At 36.6% G+C, this 15682-nt stretch overlaps 1 protein-coding gene across 1 annotated transcript in view; it reads left to right on the top strand.

Annotated features, from left to right (window-relative positions):
- Positions 1-3776: 3776 nt before the first annotated feature.
- The window catches only part of TOR (target of rapamycin), a 90819-nt gene continuing 78913 nt past the window's right edge, over positions 3777-15682 (top strand). Inside the window, exons 1-4 of the mRNA XM_022293108.2 lie at positions 3777-4097; positions 4762-5100; positions 5236-5310; positions 5581-5753. Of these exons, the coding sequence (XP_022148800.1) occupies positions 3987-4097; positions 4762-5100; positions 5236-5310; positions 5581-5753 (698 nt within the window). The 5' untranslated portion in view covers positions 3777-3986. The remainder of the gene's footprint in view (positions 4098-4761; positions 5101-5235; positions 5311-5580; positions 5754-15682) is intronic.

Genomic DNA, 15682 nt, shown 5'->3' with positions numbered 1-15682 from the left:
AGTCTCAAATTTCATCTATCCTCAAGGGGTTTGGAACACTCAATTTCTCTCCACTCTTCTTTGTCATGATGATATTGATTTGATTTTCAAAATATTGCGAAGCTCTTCAAACATCGAGGATAGTTGGTTTTGGCATTATGATAAAAGGGGTAATTTTAGTGTCAAGAGTGCCTACAAGCTTTTCTTGAATCTACATATTTCTTTTCTTGAATCTACATATTTCTACTCAGCCTAGTAGCTCTATGTTTGACAAAGAACATTTGGAAGGCAATTTGGAGGCTCGACATTCCAACAAAGATAAGAGTTTTCCTATAGAAGGTCATTCACAATCTATTCACAATCTACTTCCTACTATGCATAATTTACTTTAGAAGGGTTTGGATGTCTTACCCCTTTGCCCATATGCATAATTTACTTTAGAAGGGTTTGGATGTCTTACCCCTTTGCCCATGCTTTCGTGGTGAAATTGAAACTGAGATTCATACTCTCTTTCGTTGTAAACGAGTTAGGAGTATCTGGGCACTTGCTCTTCCCACTACCCCTCTTCCTCTACTGCCGCACGTCTCCTTCACGGACCACTGGATTATCTTCTGCAATCCCAAAATAAATAGGGGATCGAATTGGTTGCAATCATTTGTTGGTCGTTATGGAATAACTGAAACAATTTAAATTGACAAAAATCCAATTCGATGTTGCCTGGTTCGCACGGTTTCGTTTTCCCAGTTTTCCTCATGGAGCCCTCTCCCTTTGGCTCGTTCAAATTGAACACTGATGCTTCTTGTGGAAACTTAGTCAGGGTTCTGGACTGGGTCTCATCGTTCGTAATTTCGTTAGCCAAATTTGTGTTGCGGCTTCTCTTTACACTCGAATTGCTCACAGTTCCCTATTAGCCAAACTACTAGCAATCTTTGAGGGTGTTCGTATGGCTCAATCTTTGGGTCATTCAAGACTTTTGGTTGAATCTGATTGTCTGGAGGCAATCTCTCTCCTCCGAGGTGATCCGGTGGCGATGGGTACTGAAGGCATCTGGGTTCACGATATTCACTCCATAGCCGGCACTTTCATTACCTGCGATTTTGTGCATGCTAGTCGGATTCTCAACAAACCAGTAGATTGTTTGGCAAAAATGGCCTTTAGATCCTCAAATTCTTGCATATGGTTTCCTCCATTTCCTCTTTTGATTCTCCATCTCAGGGTGGATAGCTTCTATTCATCATTTGCCCACGTGGTATAATGAATATTAATATTGAGGGGATTATGAATATTCATGAGATTCCATCTCATAACCAATTGACAATAAAAAGACTGGTCCATGTTTATTATAACCCTATATTAGACACTTTTAAAAAAAGAAATTGTGAATTTAAATTTTTCCAAATTAAAGACCAATTGGTAATTAAATAATTAATGGAAGCCATGGAATGTGGCTAATTAATTGATATTCAAAGGTGTAAAAATGCAATTATTATGAAATCTATTTAAATTCTTTGATTAGAACTTTTTCTTTTCAACCTAGGTCATGTTTTTTTTTAATTGATTTGTTATCAATGCAATAAGTTAAGTTATTGATTTGAAACATGCAATCTACTATCAATCAATTCAAACATTCACTAACCATGGAACGATAATTGACATGGACTATTTGTTGGATGTTTGATCCTTCACTATCTCCAAATTGTTCTACTAAGAAAGAATTCAAATATTAGTTGTATTAAAATGTGAGATAGTTGACCATTAATTTAACTTATTTTTTATATTTAAATCCATTCCTAATAATAATAATTTATACTCCGTTTATTTTATCATTTATATTAAAATAAAAATAATATTTACGGTATGTAATTAAAATGAATCACATTAAATTAAAAACGTTTTCAAAATATGAATCAAATTTTAGAAATAAACTTTTTAAACATTGACTACAATTTCAAAAATAAAATTTAAACCAAGACATAAAATTGTTATTAAATAGTCTTGAAATTTAAAAACTGACTTTAAAATACATCATGCATACTATTTTTTTAATAATTAAAAAATGTTCAAAGATAAAAACTAAATCGAAAATTTATAATTATTATATCAATGAAAATTCTCTCTCTCTCTAATTAAAAATAACTAATAACTAAATTGAAAAAAAAAGCCTTTCGTTTTAAGTACTACCCATTAAAATTCGTCGACAGAAAAAGAGAAAAAAAAGAAAAGAAAAAAGAATATACAACTAATAATGGGAAAATAGCTCATATGGCCCTCTTAAGTTTCCAATGTGCTCAAATAACCCACCCCTCAAAAATTGTTTTGAATGACCCAAATCTGTTTTTTCACAATTGTCAGTGGAAGTAAATGTACCTAACTACCCCTCAATTATAGCGTCAATTCTCGGGCTTAAACGTGATTTTCCCGGCCGTAAGCGTGATAATGATAACTAATTCTCCAGCAGAATCGCATTTTTCCCGCCCGAGAATTGGCCAAAATGCTAATTTTGGGTTGTTTATGGGCGAGAATTGGCGAGAAGTTAGGTTGACTTACAATGAATTCCCGGCCGTTAACTGGTATTATTTCGCCCGAGAATTTAAGGTTTTCCAATTAATCAAACAACCACTTCTCATCTGTGCACTTCAGCAAACCAGTCTTCTTCATCTGTGCACTTCGTACTCAGCTTTGCAGATAACAAAAAGAATATTGTACATTGAAAGTAACTCTTCCATCTGACCACACAGTTTGTTTGTAGCTGAGTAAGATTTCTACACAAACGAGGTAGGTGAAATGTCATTTACAAAGAATGATCTTTTTTTGTGTTTTTCGTCTCTGAAGTCGCACATTTATATGTCTACCCTTTTGTTTTTTGTTTATTTGGAAACGTTTGAGTGCATCTTTGTGGTTTTTATTCTTCCTTAGAGAACGACATGTTTGGGGCATGTACTCTGTATTTTTCCATGATTCTCGGGCGAAGTTAGGGTTATTCACGGTCGAAAATGACAATATAATATGAGTTTCTCGGGGCATTTCGGGCGAAATAAATAAAAGAGGATTTCCAACACACCATGGCCGAAATGCCCCGAGAATTTATCCAACCGATAAATAATACTCAAACTGCATATCCACTACGCCCGAAAGACCCCGAGAATTCATAATTTCCCAAATCCGTAACCTAATTTGCCCGAAAACCACCGAGAAATCATCAAATTCCTAAGAACAAACTCCAAAACGTTGGCAATCCTAAACTATTTCGCACAAAACCCACCGAGAATTCTCCAGATTCTAAACAATCGAAGCCCTAACCCACTTTCTACGAAATAACCCCGAGAATACCTCCCATTCGAAAAACCCACAACGACAGTCATCTTCAACCTCCTATATACCTCAAACAACCAGAAATCGGTACAAATACTCGTCGGAAACTAAAACCCCTAAAAATTTAAGATGGAAAATAACGAAATCGAAAAGGAAAACAAGAAATAAACGAAATGAAATCGAACCTTCAATGTCCACGTTACTTTCAAAACGAAATGGAACGTCTAATCGAAGCTTTCTGTGTTGAAGGAAATGGAGGGAAACGAAAAGGATAAGAAGAAGAAGACGAAGGAAAACGAACGGGAAAAGAAAGAGGGGAAAAGACCAACGGTTGGTTTTTTGACTTCAGGAGTACAAATGTAATTTTATTGTTTTTTAAATTAATTCAAATAATAAAGTAGGTGATTGAAAACAATTTTAGAGGGTAGGGTTATTTGAGCAAAAAGAAACCTGGAAGGGTTATATGAGTCATTTTCCCACTAATAATCCAAGGTTTGCAGAGTGGTAGAACGCGGGTACCATGCGAGCGGAGAAATTAGCAGAGGCTTTGATTTGATAACCACGCTCAAGAGGAAGCTCTCACAGAGATGCTGAGTTTCATGATTCTGAAGATTTAGGGCTCCAAAAGGGAGGATGAGCTAGTTAGGTTATAGTTGGAAAAAGTCTGTTCTGGGGTTTAGGGTTTTTGGGGCCTGATGGCAACCTCAGGCCAGTCGCTCCGGTCCTCCTCCGCTGCCTCCACCGGAGGCAACTTCGACTCGCTCAATCGCATCCTCTCCGACCTCTGCACTCGTGGTCATCCCAAGGTGTGTTCCCTGTTGTTTCTTCTCTGTTTGTTGTGTTTTTGTTTCCAGACTTGACATAACCACCCTTTTAAGAGAGCTGAAAATGTGCAATTTTCTGGGGTTTCGAGTGAGAATTGACAATAAGTGATTTGATTTTGTTTTTGTAAGTTGCGTTTCTTGCTCTCGAGCTCTGTTTTGTGCTTTGCTGAGTTCGGTGGAGAAAGTTTTACATGGATTTGAACTTAAGGTAGCTGGAGGGAGGAGATTAGTAGATAGTACAATTTGCGTATTGTATTGGGTTTTTTTTTTTTTTTTTTATTTGGTTATCAATCAGGGGCAGAAGTAAAGTGGACGGTAGACGTGGGCTTAAGTGGCATCAAGTGTAAGTATCGTTCTGAACTCTGAAGAGGACGCCAATTTAGACATTGGAATGGATATTTGAGTATTCTTCAGTTCATGATTGGCATTATGATTTAATTTGAGAACATAGTTCAGTCATTAATTTGTAGTTTTTTGGCATTTGTTTGTTCTTCTGAATATATTGCTTTAAGGTCATTGACAATTTTGTCATTCGGCGCTTTCAACTATAAATTATTTAACTGTTATACCAAACGATGGACTATTTCCTAACTTATTCATTGTTATCTTTTGGATGTTTCTTGGTTTAAATATCATCTTCTTATAGGAAGGGGCTTCATTAGCGTTAAAGAAACACATCGAAGAAGCAGCTCGTGATCTTAATGGAGAAGCATTTTCTCGGTTCATGGATCAATTATATGATCGTATTTCTATTCTCTTAGAAAGTAACGATGTGGCTGAAAATTTGGGGGCTTTAAGAGCTATTGATGAGTTGATTGATGTGGCTCTTGGTGAAAATGCTTCGAAGGTTTCAAAGTTTTCTAATTATATTAGGAATGTATTTGAGTTGAAGCGTGATCCTGAAATTTTGGTCCTTGCTAGCCGAGTTTTGGGTCATCTAGCTAGAGCAGGTGGAGCAATGACTGCAGATGAAGTTGAACGTCAGGTTTGTGTCTTTCATCAATGAAAAGTTAGTATCTTGCTAAACAAAAAACGTCAGGTTTGTGTCAATTTGTCGATATTTAATGCATTTGGTTGGAAAAAGTAAGTGCTGGATACCTGGATTATCTTCTTTTCTCAGGTAAAAGTTGCTTTGGACTGGTTGCGTGGGGAAAGGGTTGAGTATCGTCGCTTTGCTGCTGTCTTAATTCTGAAGGTAAATTCAACATTTTTATTTTAGTAAAATTTGATTATTAACCTTATAATTGGATCTATTTATGAACTTTAATGCATGTATATATTTTTTTTCCTGGTTGGAATTGTTAGATACTAAGAGATTGTTTTATATATAGATGTGGTTCTGATGTTTATGCGATAAAAAATGAAGAAGAGTTTTAGTTTTGATAATTTAGAAAAATGTCATTTTAGATTTTGGTCATGTGAACCAATAAACTCACAAATTCTTTTTCCTTGAAAACTTCTGTAGGAAATGGCAGAAAATGCTTCAACAGTATTCAACGTGCATGTACCAGAGTTTGTTGATGCCATTTGGGTTGCTTTGAGGGATCCACAACTGGCTGTTCGGGAGCGGGCTGTGGAGGCATTGCGAGCTTGTCTTCGTGTTATTGAGAAGCGTGAGACACGTTGGCGTGTGCAATGGTCAGTTATAGATTATTAATGTTTTGTTAATTTTTTCCTTGATTGAGAAATGAGTGTTAAAAACTTAACATAGTATAAATAAGTATAAGAAGTTAAAGAATATGAGGTAAGAAGATAAATAATTTTCTCGAGGAAAACTAGCATACTAAACATTTGCTAATCTAGAAGACAATGGGGCAAACGACGTGCTCTAAAATCTAAAGGCTTCATATTTTAGACTAACAATTAGCAAATAACTTAACTCTATCCTAAGCATCTTCAATATTGTGATATTTGTTAAAACTCTATCATTCCTCCCCAACGAAATGACCCATTGGAAAGCAACAATTTCACTGTTTCAAAATATCCTTTTGTGTTTTCTATATTCCTAAAAGTATCCCAACAAAAGAGACATATTTCTTAGGAAAGCCCACGGTATAGTATAATACTCCTACACTAATTTGGCTGAAGAGATAAAATAACCTTTTTTTTGCAACTAAATTATAAATACTCAGATCATTCCAATGTTTAAAGAATAACCTATATTTTCTTTGAAGGAATACCCTGTAATCACACTAGATGAGGCCCGAAAAATAGAAGATGAAGAATGGAGGGAGGTAAAGGAAATTCTCTAGTGGATGTTTGAGATAGACATCAACATTGGAGGCTAGATAATGTGAGGCAGGAATGAAAAACTTTTGAAAGACGATTGTGTTTGGGTGAAAGAATATAATTGCTATAATTTAGATATTTGTGTTTGAAATGCATGAATAAGTTTTAGAAGTTTGAGAATGAAATACATGTTTGGTTTGTTGCTTTAGAGTTTAAGGATTAGTTTTGAAAATATTTGACTTTATTTATTTTAAATATGGATATTATCTCTCTTTTTCCAAATTGGGAAACTTCTATTTCATTGATGTGATTAAACATACAAAAAGAAAGGGAAAACACTTCCCAAAATCTAGTCACCCCATCTCTGTTGTAGTTCTCCAATCATCAGTTGCCAGTGGACTCATTGGCTATGAGGGAAGCATTACGGATCGGTCTCCCTTTGACAAAGTTAATTGGTACTTTGTAATAGTGTGGGAATCATGATTTAACCTTTATGATAAAACTCTAGCCAAAATTTTGTAGTCACATGGGATAAGGCTCAGATGGTGGTAACCATGAGCTATTTCAGCATCTTTTTCTCTTTCAGGATAATTAAATAAGATTTGCTGAGAGTAGTATTCATGATCTTTTTTTTTTTGATATCCGTGAGTATCCTGGCCAGCTTACGCGCACCTTGACTGGTCTCACGGGGCAATCGCCTGACCCTACAACATTTGGTGTCGGGAAATATATAGGAATTACTAATTCTTAAGGTAGGTGGCCATCATGAGGTTTGAACCCATTCCCTCTTAATTAACCCTAGCCTCTTTGGACCAGTAAGCCACCCATGATGGTTAGTATTGATGACTTCCTTTCTGAAAAATTGTGGAATATTGCCATAATATCAGACTTGATGATGTAGATGTTCCATGAATTTTTGAAAAAACTAGAAGTAAATTTTTGGCTCTCACAAGGTGTAAATTTGCTGCATTTTACTACTATAGCCTTACTTATCTTAAATCCCAATGGAAATATTTTCCACAATTCCTTGGGACGGATTTTCTCCCTCTTTTGTAATTTCATCTTATCAATGAAATATTTTTTTTAACAAGAAACAAACTTTTCATTGAATTTATGATAAGGAACTATAATTTTCCAAAGATACAAATTCCCATGGGAGTGAGAAGGAAATCAAGAGAAATTAAAGAAGAAACAAAAAGCAAAATAAAGGCAAGAACAATTACAACTTTTGACCAAAATCTTCCCAATTAAGACATATCATGCTAGGCGGTTAATCTTCAAAAAAGTTGGATAGAGCACACTAGTGTGAAGCTTTGACTTTGACCATATTGAAACAATCCACAGCCACTCTTCGTTTTTCTTCAAATATCCTTTGATTTCTTTCCAACCGAATCTCGTATAGCATAGCTTTGAGGCCATTAACCCATAAAAGGTCAGATTTACTGTGATTCGAAAAGTGTTTTCGAGGTGCAAGGAGCACCGCAAGGCGACAAGCCCTTTGATCGCCTTGAGGCGAGAGGCAATACAAAGGTGACGCCCGAGTGAAGCGAGGCTCACCTTAATAAATAAATAAAAATTATATATTGCATAAATTTATATAGTAAACCTTTAAAAAATCAATACCAAAATAGTGCCATAGTAAATGTCAATAAGATACATAAAAAAACCAAATTCTATAAGTTTAGCTCCAAATAAAGACAAACAATATTAAGAAATACTAGATCTGGAATAGAACAAAAGTAAATATAAGTGATCAAAGATCATCGTCCTCATCTAAATCTAAATTCTCTTTCATCTTGGACGTCCTCACAATCTTCCTTTTCCAATTCTTCTTCTTCTTTGGTGTCATCATCATCACCACTAACCACCACTAGCACTGATTTTCGAACTCTCCTCTCTCTTCTCTCCTTCACGTTTTTGCGTGAGTCTTTCTAGAAATTTTTTGTCCAGAGTTCAATTTTAGCATCAATTCAGCTTAGATCAAAGTCCCCAGAGAGGTCTTGTATCATGGAATTAAATAGTCGTTGGGTAGAGAAATCATATTTTCGATTAAGGTTAGATGACTGGCTTTATGTGGAACATACTAGTCACAAAGAGGTTTTGCCATTGAAATTTCGCAGTTAGCCTGATTTGAGGTTCAATTGGTTTAGTTGATGCAGTTGCTGATGCATTTTTTCTTTTCTCATTAAAAAAGAGATGATTTTGGTGTGTGTAAGATTCAAAAAGCCGAGTATGATGCAAGATGGCATGTCGTTTTGATGGTTTTGTTGCCAACTGGTGCAAGGAAAAGGATTGCCATTGCTGCTGGATCTAGAAAAAGAGGATGACTTAGGTTTTGGAATATGGTTAAGGATGGTCTAGAACGAGCAAAAGTAGCAGCTAGAGGGAAGGAGGATTCAAGGATGTTGGAAGGTTTCAAGGGTAAACAAATTTGGGAAGATAGAGCATTCTTTTGCCGAGGTTCTTAAAGAACTGTAGAGATTTCAGAGATGTAAGGGAAGTCATGTTTAGTGGGAAAGATGTCAAAACCTTTGAAACAAAAGGGGACTTGAAGCATTTTGAGGTTTTGAAGCACTATTGGGTTAGAAAAGAGTCTGAAGTGTTAGAGATGGATTGAGAAAATGTCATGGTAGTCACAAGACTTTGAGCACATGATAATTGGATAAAAATAGCAGACGTTTTAAAAGAAAAATTCTCTCAAAGACTGTCAAGTTAATCCCTTTTTTGCTGATAAGGCTTTATTAAGATTTGAAGATGGTAAAATCCTAAATTCTAATTGGCTCAATGGCAAAGGGAGATAATTAGATGGCTTTCACATGAAGCTAGAAAAGTTTAGCTTCGAAGATCATAGTAGAAATGAAGTATCGGTTTGTTATGGAGGTTGGGTTTAAAATTTGTGATTTACCTCTTGGAACAAGCATTGTTTTCAAGCCATTGGTGTTCAACTTGGCGAATTAAAGATCTCATCAAACACTCTAAATATTCTGGATTGCTCAAAGGCCCTGATTCAAGTGGAGTTGAACACATGTGGTTTTCTTCCAACCTCTATTGATATTCATTCGAAATCTGGAATTTTTGTGGTTCTTGTGGACCCCTTGTTTAAAACAGTCAATTATCTCATGAAGATTTTGATTGGTGAATCTTAAAAGTCGTTGGATCTAAAGAGTTTTCATGAAATTTTGGTGGATAAGTTGAAAGTGAGACAACTTTTAAGAAGGAAGAGGGTACGAAAAAGGAGCCATTAATTTTGAAACAACTTCCAATACTTTGGAGGAATTTTCGAAAAAGGAAACGACAACCCCATTAAGTTGTGCGGTAGTTGTGGCTAACCCTAATCTTGTTCCGAATCTTTTGCAGAAATTTTTGAAAGAGGAAAAGGCACTCTCAGATTCCATTGTGGTAGGTGGGTGCAACCATAATTTTGACCGGGATAAATTGCCAAGGAGAAACTTTATTCCTCCCTAACGCTTTTTTTATTCAAGAAGGAAGTTTCCTTCGAAATTTCCTAAGGAAGTGGAAGCCTTAACGACAGTTGATTCTTTCCATTTGAATCAGTGATTTCGAGGCACACCTGGGTGCTCGCCAAAGGCGAGAGGCGAGGCGATTTCACCCCAGTGCGCCTTGCAAGGTGCCCAGGTGAGCGCCTTCAACTGGTTGCTTGCCTTGGCGCGCCTCTCGCCTGATGCAAGGCGATCGCCACGTTGAAGTGAGGCGATCTGTCTTATTTTTTTTAATTTTTAATTTTTTTTTTGTAAATACGTTTAAAAAGTAAAGAAAATTTCCTAAACCCTAATTTCTCATTTTCTCTACCTCTCGACTTTCACCCTCACTCACCCACCTCTTGTTGCTGCTGTCGCCGCCGTCTCTGTGTCGCCGCTACTACCTCCTCCTTCGACTTTCACCCTCACTCGAAGGTTTCTTTTTGTTTTTTTTTCTTTTTAATTATTTAATTCTTCTATTTTATTTGTTTCTTTTCGTCTCTTTCACTTACTAATCTCTTTGGATTGAACAATGAATTGTTTGCCATCCCTTCTGATCTAAACCAAGGAAGGGCGTAGATTTGCCTTCAGAGGCGATGCCAATTCCTCCATATTTTGCGGCTGGGATCACTCTCGTCCCCTTCATTGTTCTCCTTGATGGTTCGTTCTTCGGGGTTCACAAGCAACTTTTTTGTAGCAGATGTCTTTGATGGAAAGTTTCCTTGGTCTTGCAGTAGGGTTTGAAGTTAAAGTTCCAAAGTAGTTGGTCTTTAATGTTCCAATATTTGCTATTCAGTGTTGCATTAGTAAGGTTTTATTTGATCATTTCATGGAGGCAGGTTTGCAGGAAAGTATTGCTCAGTGGCTATCTGAGAGATGATATCTTTGTTGCTTTCTTTGGCGGTTCTGTTGGTTTCTTTGGAGAAAGAGTTAGTTTTGGGGGCTACACTTTTTTTGAGAGAAGTGGAAGAAATCAGATTCTTGATTTTATTATGATCTGCAATTATGCTTTGTTGGTGCTAAGCAGGAAAATCCTTCTTGTTTTGAGTCATGTGAAAATTTTCTTGGTTGAGGAGAAGTGGAGTCCTCTTTTTGGTTCGTTGTCTCAAGAATTTTTGAAGGAAATTGCAAGTCGTTGGAGGATTGTTTCTAGATTAAAGCATCCCTTTCAGATTTTTAGTTTTTCACCTAATTTTTTATGTTGTTTTGGGTGGCTTTTACAGCTCCTGTTTTTATCTTGATCTGCTTTAAGTACTCTCTCTAGGAAGCTTGTTTCTTTTAGATTTCTCTCTCACTCCTTCGGGAGTTTGTATCTTTGAACAATTTTTGTTCCTTTTCATACATTCAATGAAACGTTTGTATCTTGTTCAAAAAAGGAAAAAAAAGTTAACGACCCCTTTTGACAAATGAAAATTCCTCCAACGATCTAGCTTCTTTGCAATTTTTTATATAACTGGATTCCAAAAAACAGCAGATCGTGGATAACCACCTAGCGGTAAGCCAAGGTATAGGAAAGGCATAGATGCCACCTGAATTAACTGAAGATGCGACCTGCTGAATTCTCCGCTGCAAAATATTCACACCACTGATGGATGATTTCTCCCAATTAACAGTGAAACCCGACAGCCACTTAGAAGCCTTAATTGCTTTTAAAAGATTCTCCTGGTGATCTGAATTCTTCAATTGCTTTAAATGAGGATTATTTAGAGTTCATTTAGAGCATGCCTTTAGTGAGGAGCTTTGTAATCGTTTGGAGAAAATGGTCTTTGACAAGGTCTTTCACAAGGCAAGACTAAGGGTTTAATTTAGATTGTCCTGATTTTTCCATTAAACTATCCAAGTTCTTCAAATAAGCAGCAAATAGCAAAGGACAAGGGGCCCTTATCTGTCCATCCAAGTATTTTTAAATACTTTGAAGAAGTTGGAATTACTCTGGATACAATCAACAAGTTTCGATTTAAAGCTAAAGCTTCTGTTGGAGAGTGGATGAGGTTTTGGTAAATGAAAATCTCAAATGGTTTATTGATTGCAACAGTATTTTAATGAGAATTTGAAAGGTCATTAAGATTTGCGGCCGAGATTTTTTGGATAGTGAAAAGTCATTAAGTTTGGAAAATTTAGCAGGGATTTTTAAATCTCCTCGATATCCAATGAAAGCATTCATTGTAATTTCCTTTGTGGGCTTCATAATTTCGGTTTTATGTCTTGGAGGGAATTTGAAGAGTTGGATTTTAGAAGTTGGTCTACCTTTTTTGTTTATGCATGATAGTATTGAGGGAAGAGGAGTTGAAGAGTTTCTGAAGCTTTTTCCAATCAGCAGCCTATTTTTTTTTTCCCTTCTTAGCTGAAGTTGAAAGGTTCGGAGTCTTTCTATCTCCCATACTTGATTTTTTAAGACCTTAAGGGTTGGTTTTAATTTCATCAGAGGATATTCATGGTTAGCATTTTATTGTAATGGTTAGTTTGGTACTCTTCAGCTTTGGTGTTTTCCAAGTTCTTCAATAGTGGCGATTCAAATTGCTTCAAGGATGGATTTATCTAAAGCTTATCTTCCTATTTATGTCTATTATATTTCTTGTTCATTTGGGTTGTATTTTCCCTCTATGGGTTCCTTTTCCCCTTTTTTTTAAATTTAATTTTGTTTTTCTTCCGTTTGAGAGTTCATTGAATGTTTTTGCTCCCTTTCATTTATTAACGAGGAGTTTGTATCTTATATGTGAAAATCTTTACTAACTGAGAAGCCTTTTTGTAATCTCGTTAGCATAGTGGAGTTATCTTATTTTTCCTTTTATGTAACGACCTTACTTGAACAAGATCTGTTCTATAGGTTGTACAACTGTTTCCTCGAGTTCTTATTTTTCCTCTTATGTATGCTTTGTTCTCATCTTTTGATTATGAAATTTCTCTGTAGTTTCTTCTATATATATATATATATATATATATATATAAAGATATTGGAGGAGGGGGAGAGCTCTTGCTTATTTGCTACTTTGTGGAATATTTGGCTTGAAATAATTGTTAGAAGGATTGGGGTGAGTTGTTGCTTTCTTTTCTCTCATGAGGACTTGTTCGTTCGCCCATCCTTGACCTCATGGTGTAAACAAGAAGAAGATTTTATTGAATGAATCTTGCACTTGATGTTGAATGAATCTTGGAGCTGGTTGCACTTGATCTTGACCCATCTTAATTCCTTGTTCCCTCTGTTGAAAATCTTACTCCAATCTTTCTTGGTGTGTTTGTAATGTCAGATTATCCAACCGTGCCATTACGTCTTGCAAAAATTGATGAATCTCCACCACATTCCTTTGGACATTTTCTACTACCCCTTCAACCATCATAAGCCGATTGGTTGTGGATTGTGGGGAGAGGACAGGGTGCTGCTCCGCTTTTTTGTTGTCAGCGAGGAATCCCCACATTGGATGGGTTTTTCCTCACTGCCTTTTCGAGCCGAAGACCAAGGTGCTCTGATACCAACTTGGTGTAACCAAGAAGAAGATTTTTTTGAATGTAGGAAAATCTAAACAATAATGAAGAGGAAGGAGGAGGCCTTGAAAATAAATCCTCTAAACGGCTAGGCTAAAAACAAACTAACAGATTAACTAAAACAACCAACTAAACAAGAAAAGCCTATAAGGCTATAACAATCTATAATGACTACATCATCTCAATTTAACTAGCTTGCTAGCATTTTGTGGAAAAATGCGATGATGGCAATTCTATGGAGATTATGGCATGAAAGGAATTAAAGGATTTTCAATGGGGAGGAGTTGTGTATAGAAAATCTATCGGACTTGATTAAGATTCTTCTTGACATTTACTTTTTAAAGCATTTTGTAATTATGATCTTTTGCAAATTTGTGCCAATTGGGAATTTATTTTTTATTTTATTTATTTATTTGTTTTTTTTGGTAATCTCTTGGCCTTGGGGAATATCTCATCTCCGTCTGTTTGTACACACCTTTTTGAATCAATATATTTTTCTGTTTCTTATCAAAGAAGAAAAATTGTTAGAAGGATTGTAGTTCTTGAGCGTCCCACCTTTTCCTTGCTTTGGAAGTTGGAAATCCCATAGGAAGGTTAGATTTGGCATGTGTTGCTCCTTAGAGTGAATACTTGATTGTGTGTGTGTCTTAAGTTATTCTTCTTTGTGGTGGGGTCGTACTGGTAGGGGTGTACATCAGTCAGTCGGGTTGGTTTTCAAGCCAAAACTCTCGTTGATCGACATATAATCAGTTTCCATTTTTGGCCGAATAAGTAAAGCTTTTTCCGACCGATCAAACAATCATTCGGTCGGTTGGTTCTCGTCAAACCAACTTTTTTTTTTTTTTTTTTAACATTTCACAGGTTTGAGCGGCGGGGTCTGTGGGGGGTGGGTTTGTAGTAGATCTGAACAGTGAGGCTGTGGGGGTGGGTTTATGGTGGATCTGGGTGGCAGGTTGCAGGCTTGCTGCAAATCTGAGCGGTTGGGTTGCGGCGGGGGGTTGACGGTTGAGAATAAGAAAAGAGAAGAAAGGAGGACAAGAGGAATATGGAATAGAAATAGAGAAAGAAAAGCAGGTGGCCATGAGGCGAGAAGAAGAAAAATCAAAACAATAGAAGTAAGGGAAGTGAGGATAGATGAGGGAGGATTTTGAAAAAATGAAAGAAATTGAAGAGGAGAGAGAGAGTAATTAATAACAGATTTGACTATATAAAATAAAAAAATAAAGGCCACGCATAAATGTAAAAATAAAAAAAACAATAAAAATGGTAAAAGTTAAATCAACATGAATCACGAGAAATCAGAACATATTTAAACGGTGAGGCTGTGGGGGTGGATTTGTGGTAGATCCGGGTGGAAGGTTGCAGGCTTGTTGCAGATCGGAGCGGCGGGGTCTGTCGGGGTGGGTTTGCAGCATATCTGAATGGCGAGGCTGTGGGGGTGGGTTTGTGGTGGATCCAGATGGTGGGTTGTAGGCTTGCTACAGATCTGAGCGGCTAGGTTGCAGCGGGGGGTTGACGGTTGAGAATAAGAAAAGAGAATGGAGGAGGACAAGAGGAATATGGAATAGAAATAGAGAAAGAAGAGCAAGTGGCCATGAAGGGAGAAAAGAAAAATCAAAACAATAAAAGAAAGGGAAGTGAAGATAGATGAGGGAGGATTTTGGAAAGATGAAGAAATTGAAGAGGAGAGAGAGAGAGAGAGAGTAATTAATAACAGATTTGACTATATATAATAAAAAAACAGCTCGGTTTTCATTTGTCTTAATGAAAAGCTCGGTTTCTTATAAAAAAACTGTAAAAAAAAATGGTAAAGGTAAAATCAACATGAATCACGAGAAATTAGTGTGATTCACGCTAATTAATGTGACATGCTTGGTGCGGTTTACGAAATACTCATAGATATATATTTTTTAAATATATAAATACATTGGTTGGTCAGTTTGGGTAGATTTACTTTAACCGACCGATTGGTTGGTTTTGAAAACACAAAATCGACCTTGACCGACTGGGGGGCAAAAAACCGACCGATCAATCCTGGTTCGGTCAGTTTGGGTTGGTCGGGTCGGTTCCTCAGTCTGATTTGTACATCCCTACGTATTGGTGTGTTTTGTGTAACAAGGAGGCTGACGACCTAAACCATGTGTTATGAAACTGTCAGCACGCTCGAACTATATGTGATTGTTTCTTTTAGTTGTTCTAGGTTTGTTTGGCCAGATTCGGGGTTTGTACTAATATGATGGAGGTTATTCGCAATCCTCCCTTTTGTTATGAGGGTTGGATCCTGTGGGAGGCTGGGTTTTTTTTTGCTTGTATATGGGGTCTGGCCGGGTATGAACAACAAAATTTTTAGGAATCATGATAGGTTGCTTGAGATGG

Source organism: Momordica charantia, assembly GCF_013281855.1.
Source record: "Momordica charantia cultivar OHB3-1 chromosome 4 unlocalized genomic scaffold, Mcharantia_2.0 BLBB01000004.1, whole genome shotgun sequence".
Lineage (NCBI taxonomy): Eukaryota > Viridiplantae > Streptophyta > Magnoliopsida > Cucurbitales > Cucurbitaceae > Momordica > Momordica charantia.
The sequence above is the reverse complement of the archived record's forward strand: the minus strand, read 5'-3'. Positions and strand labels throughout refer to the sequence as shown.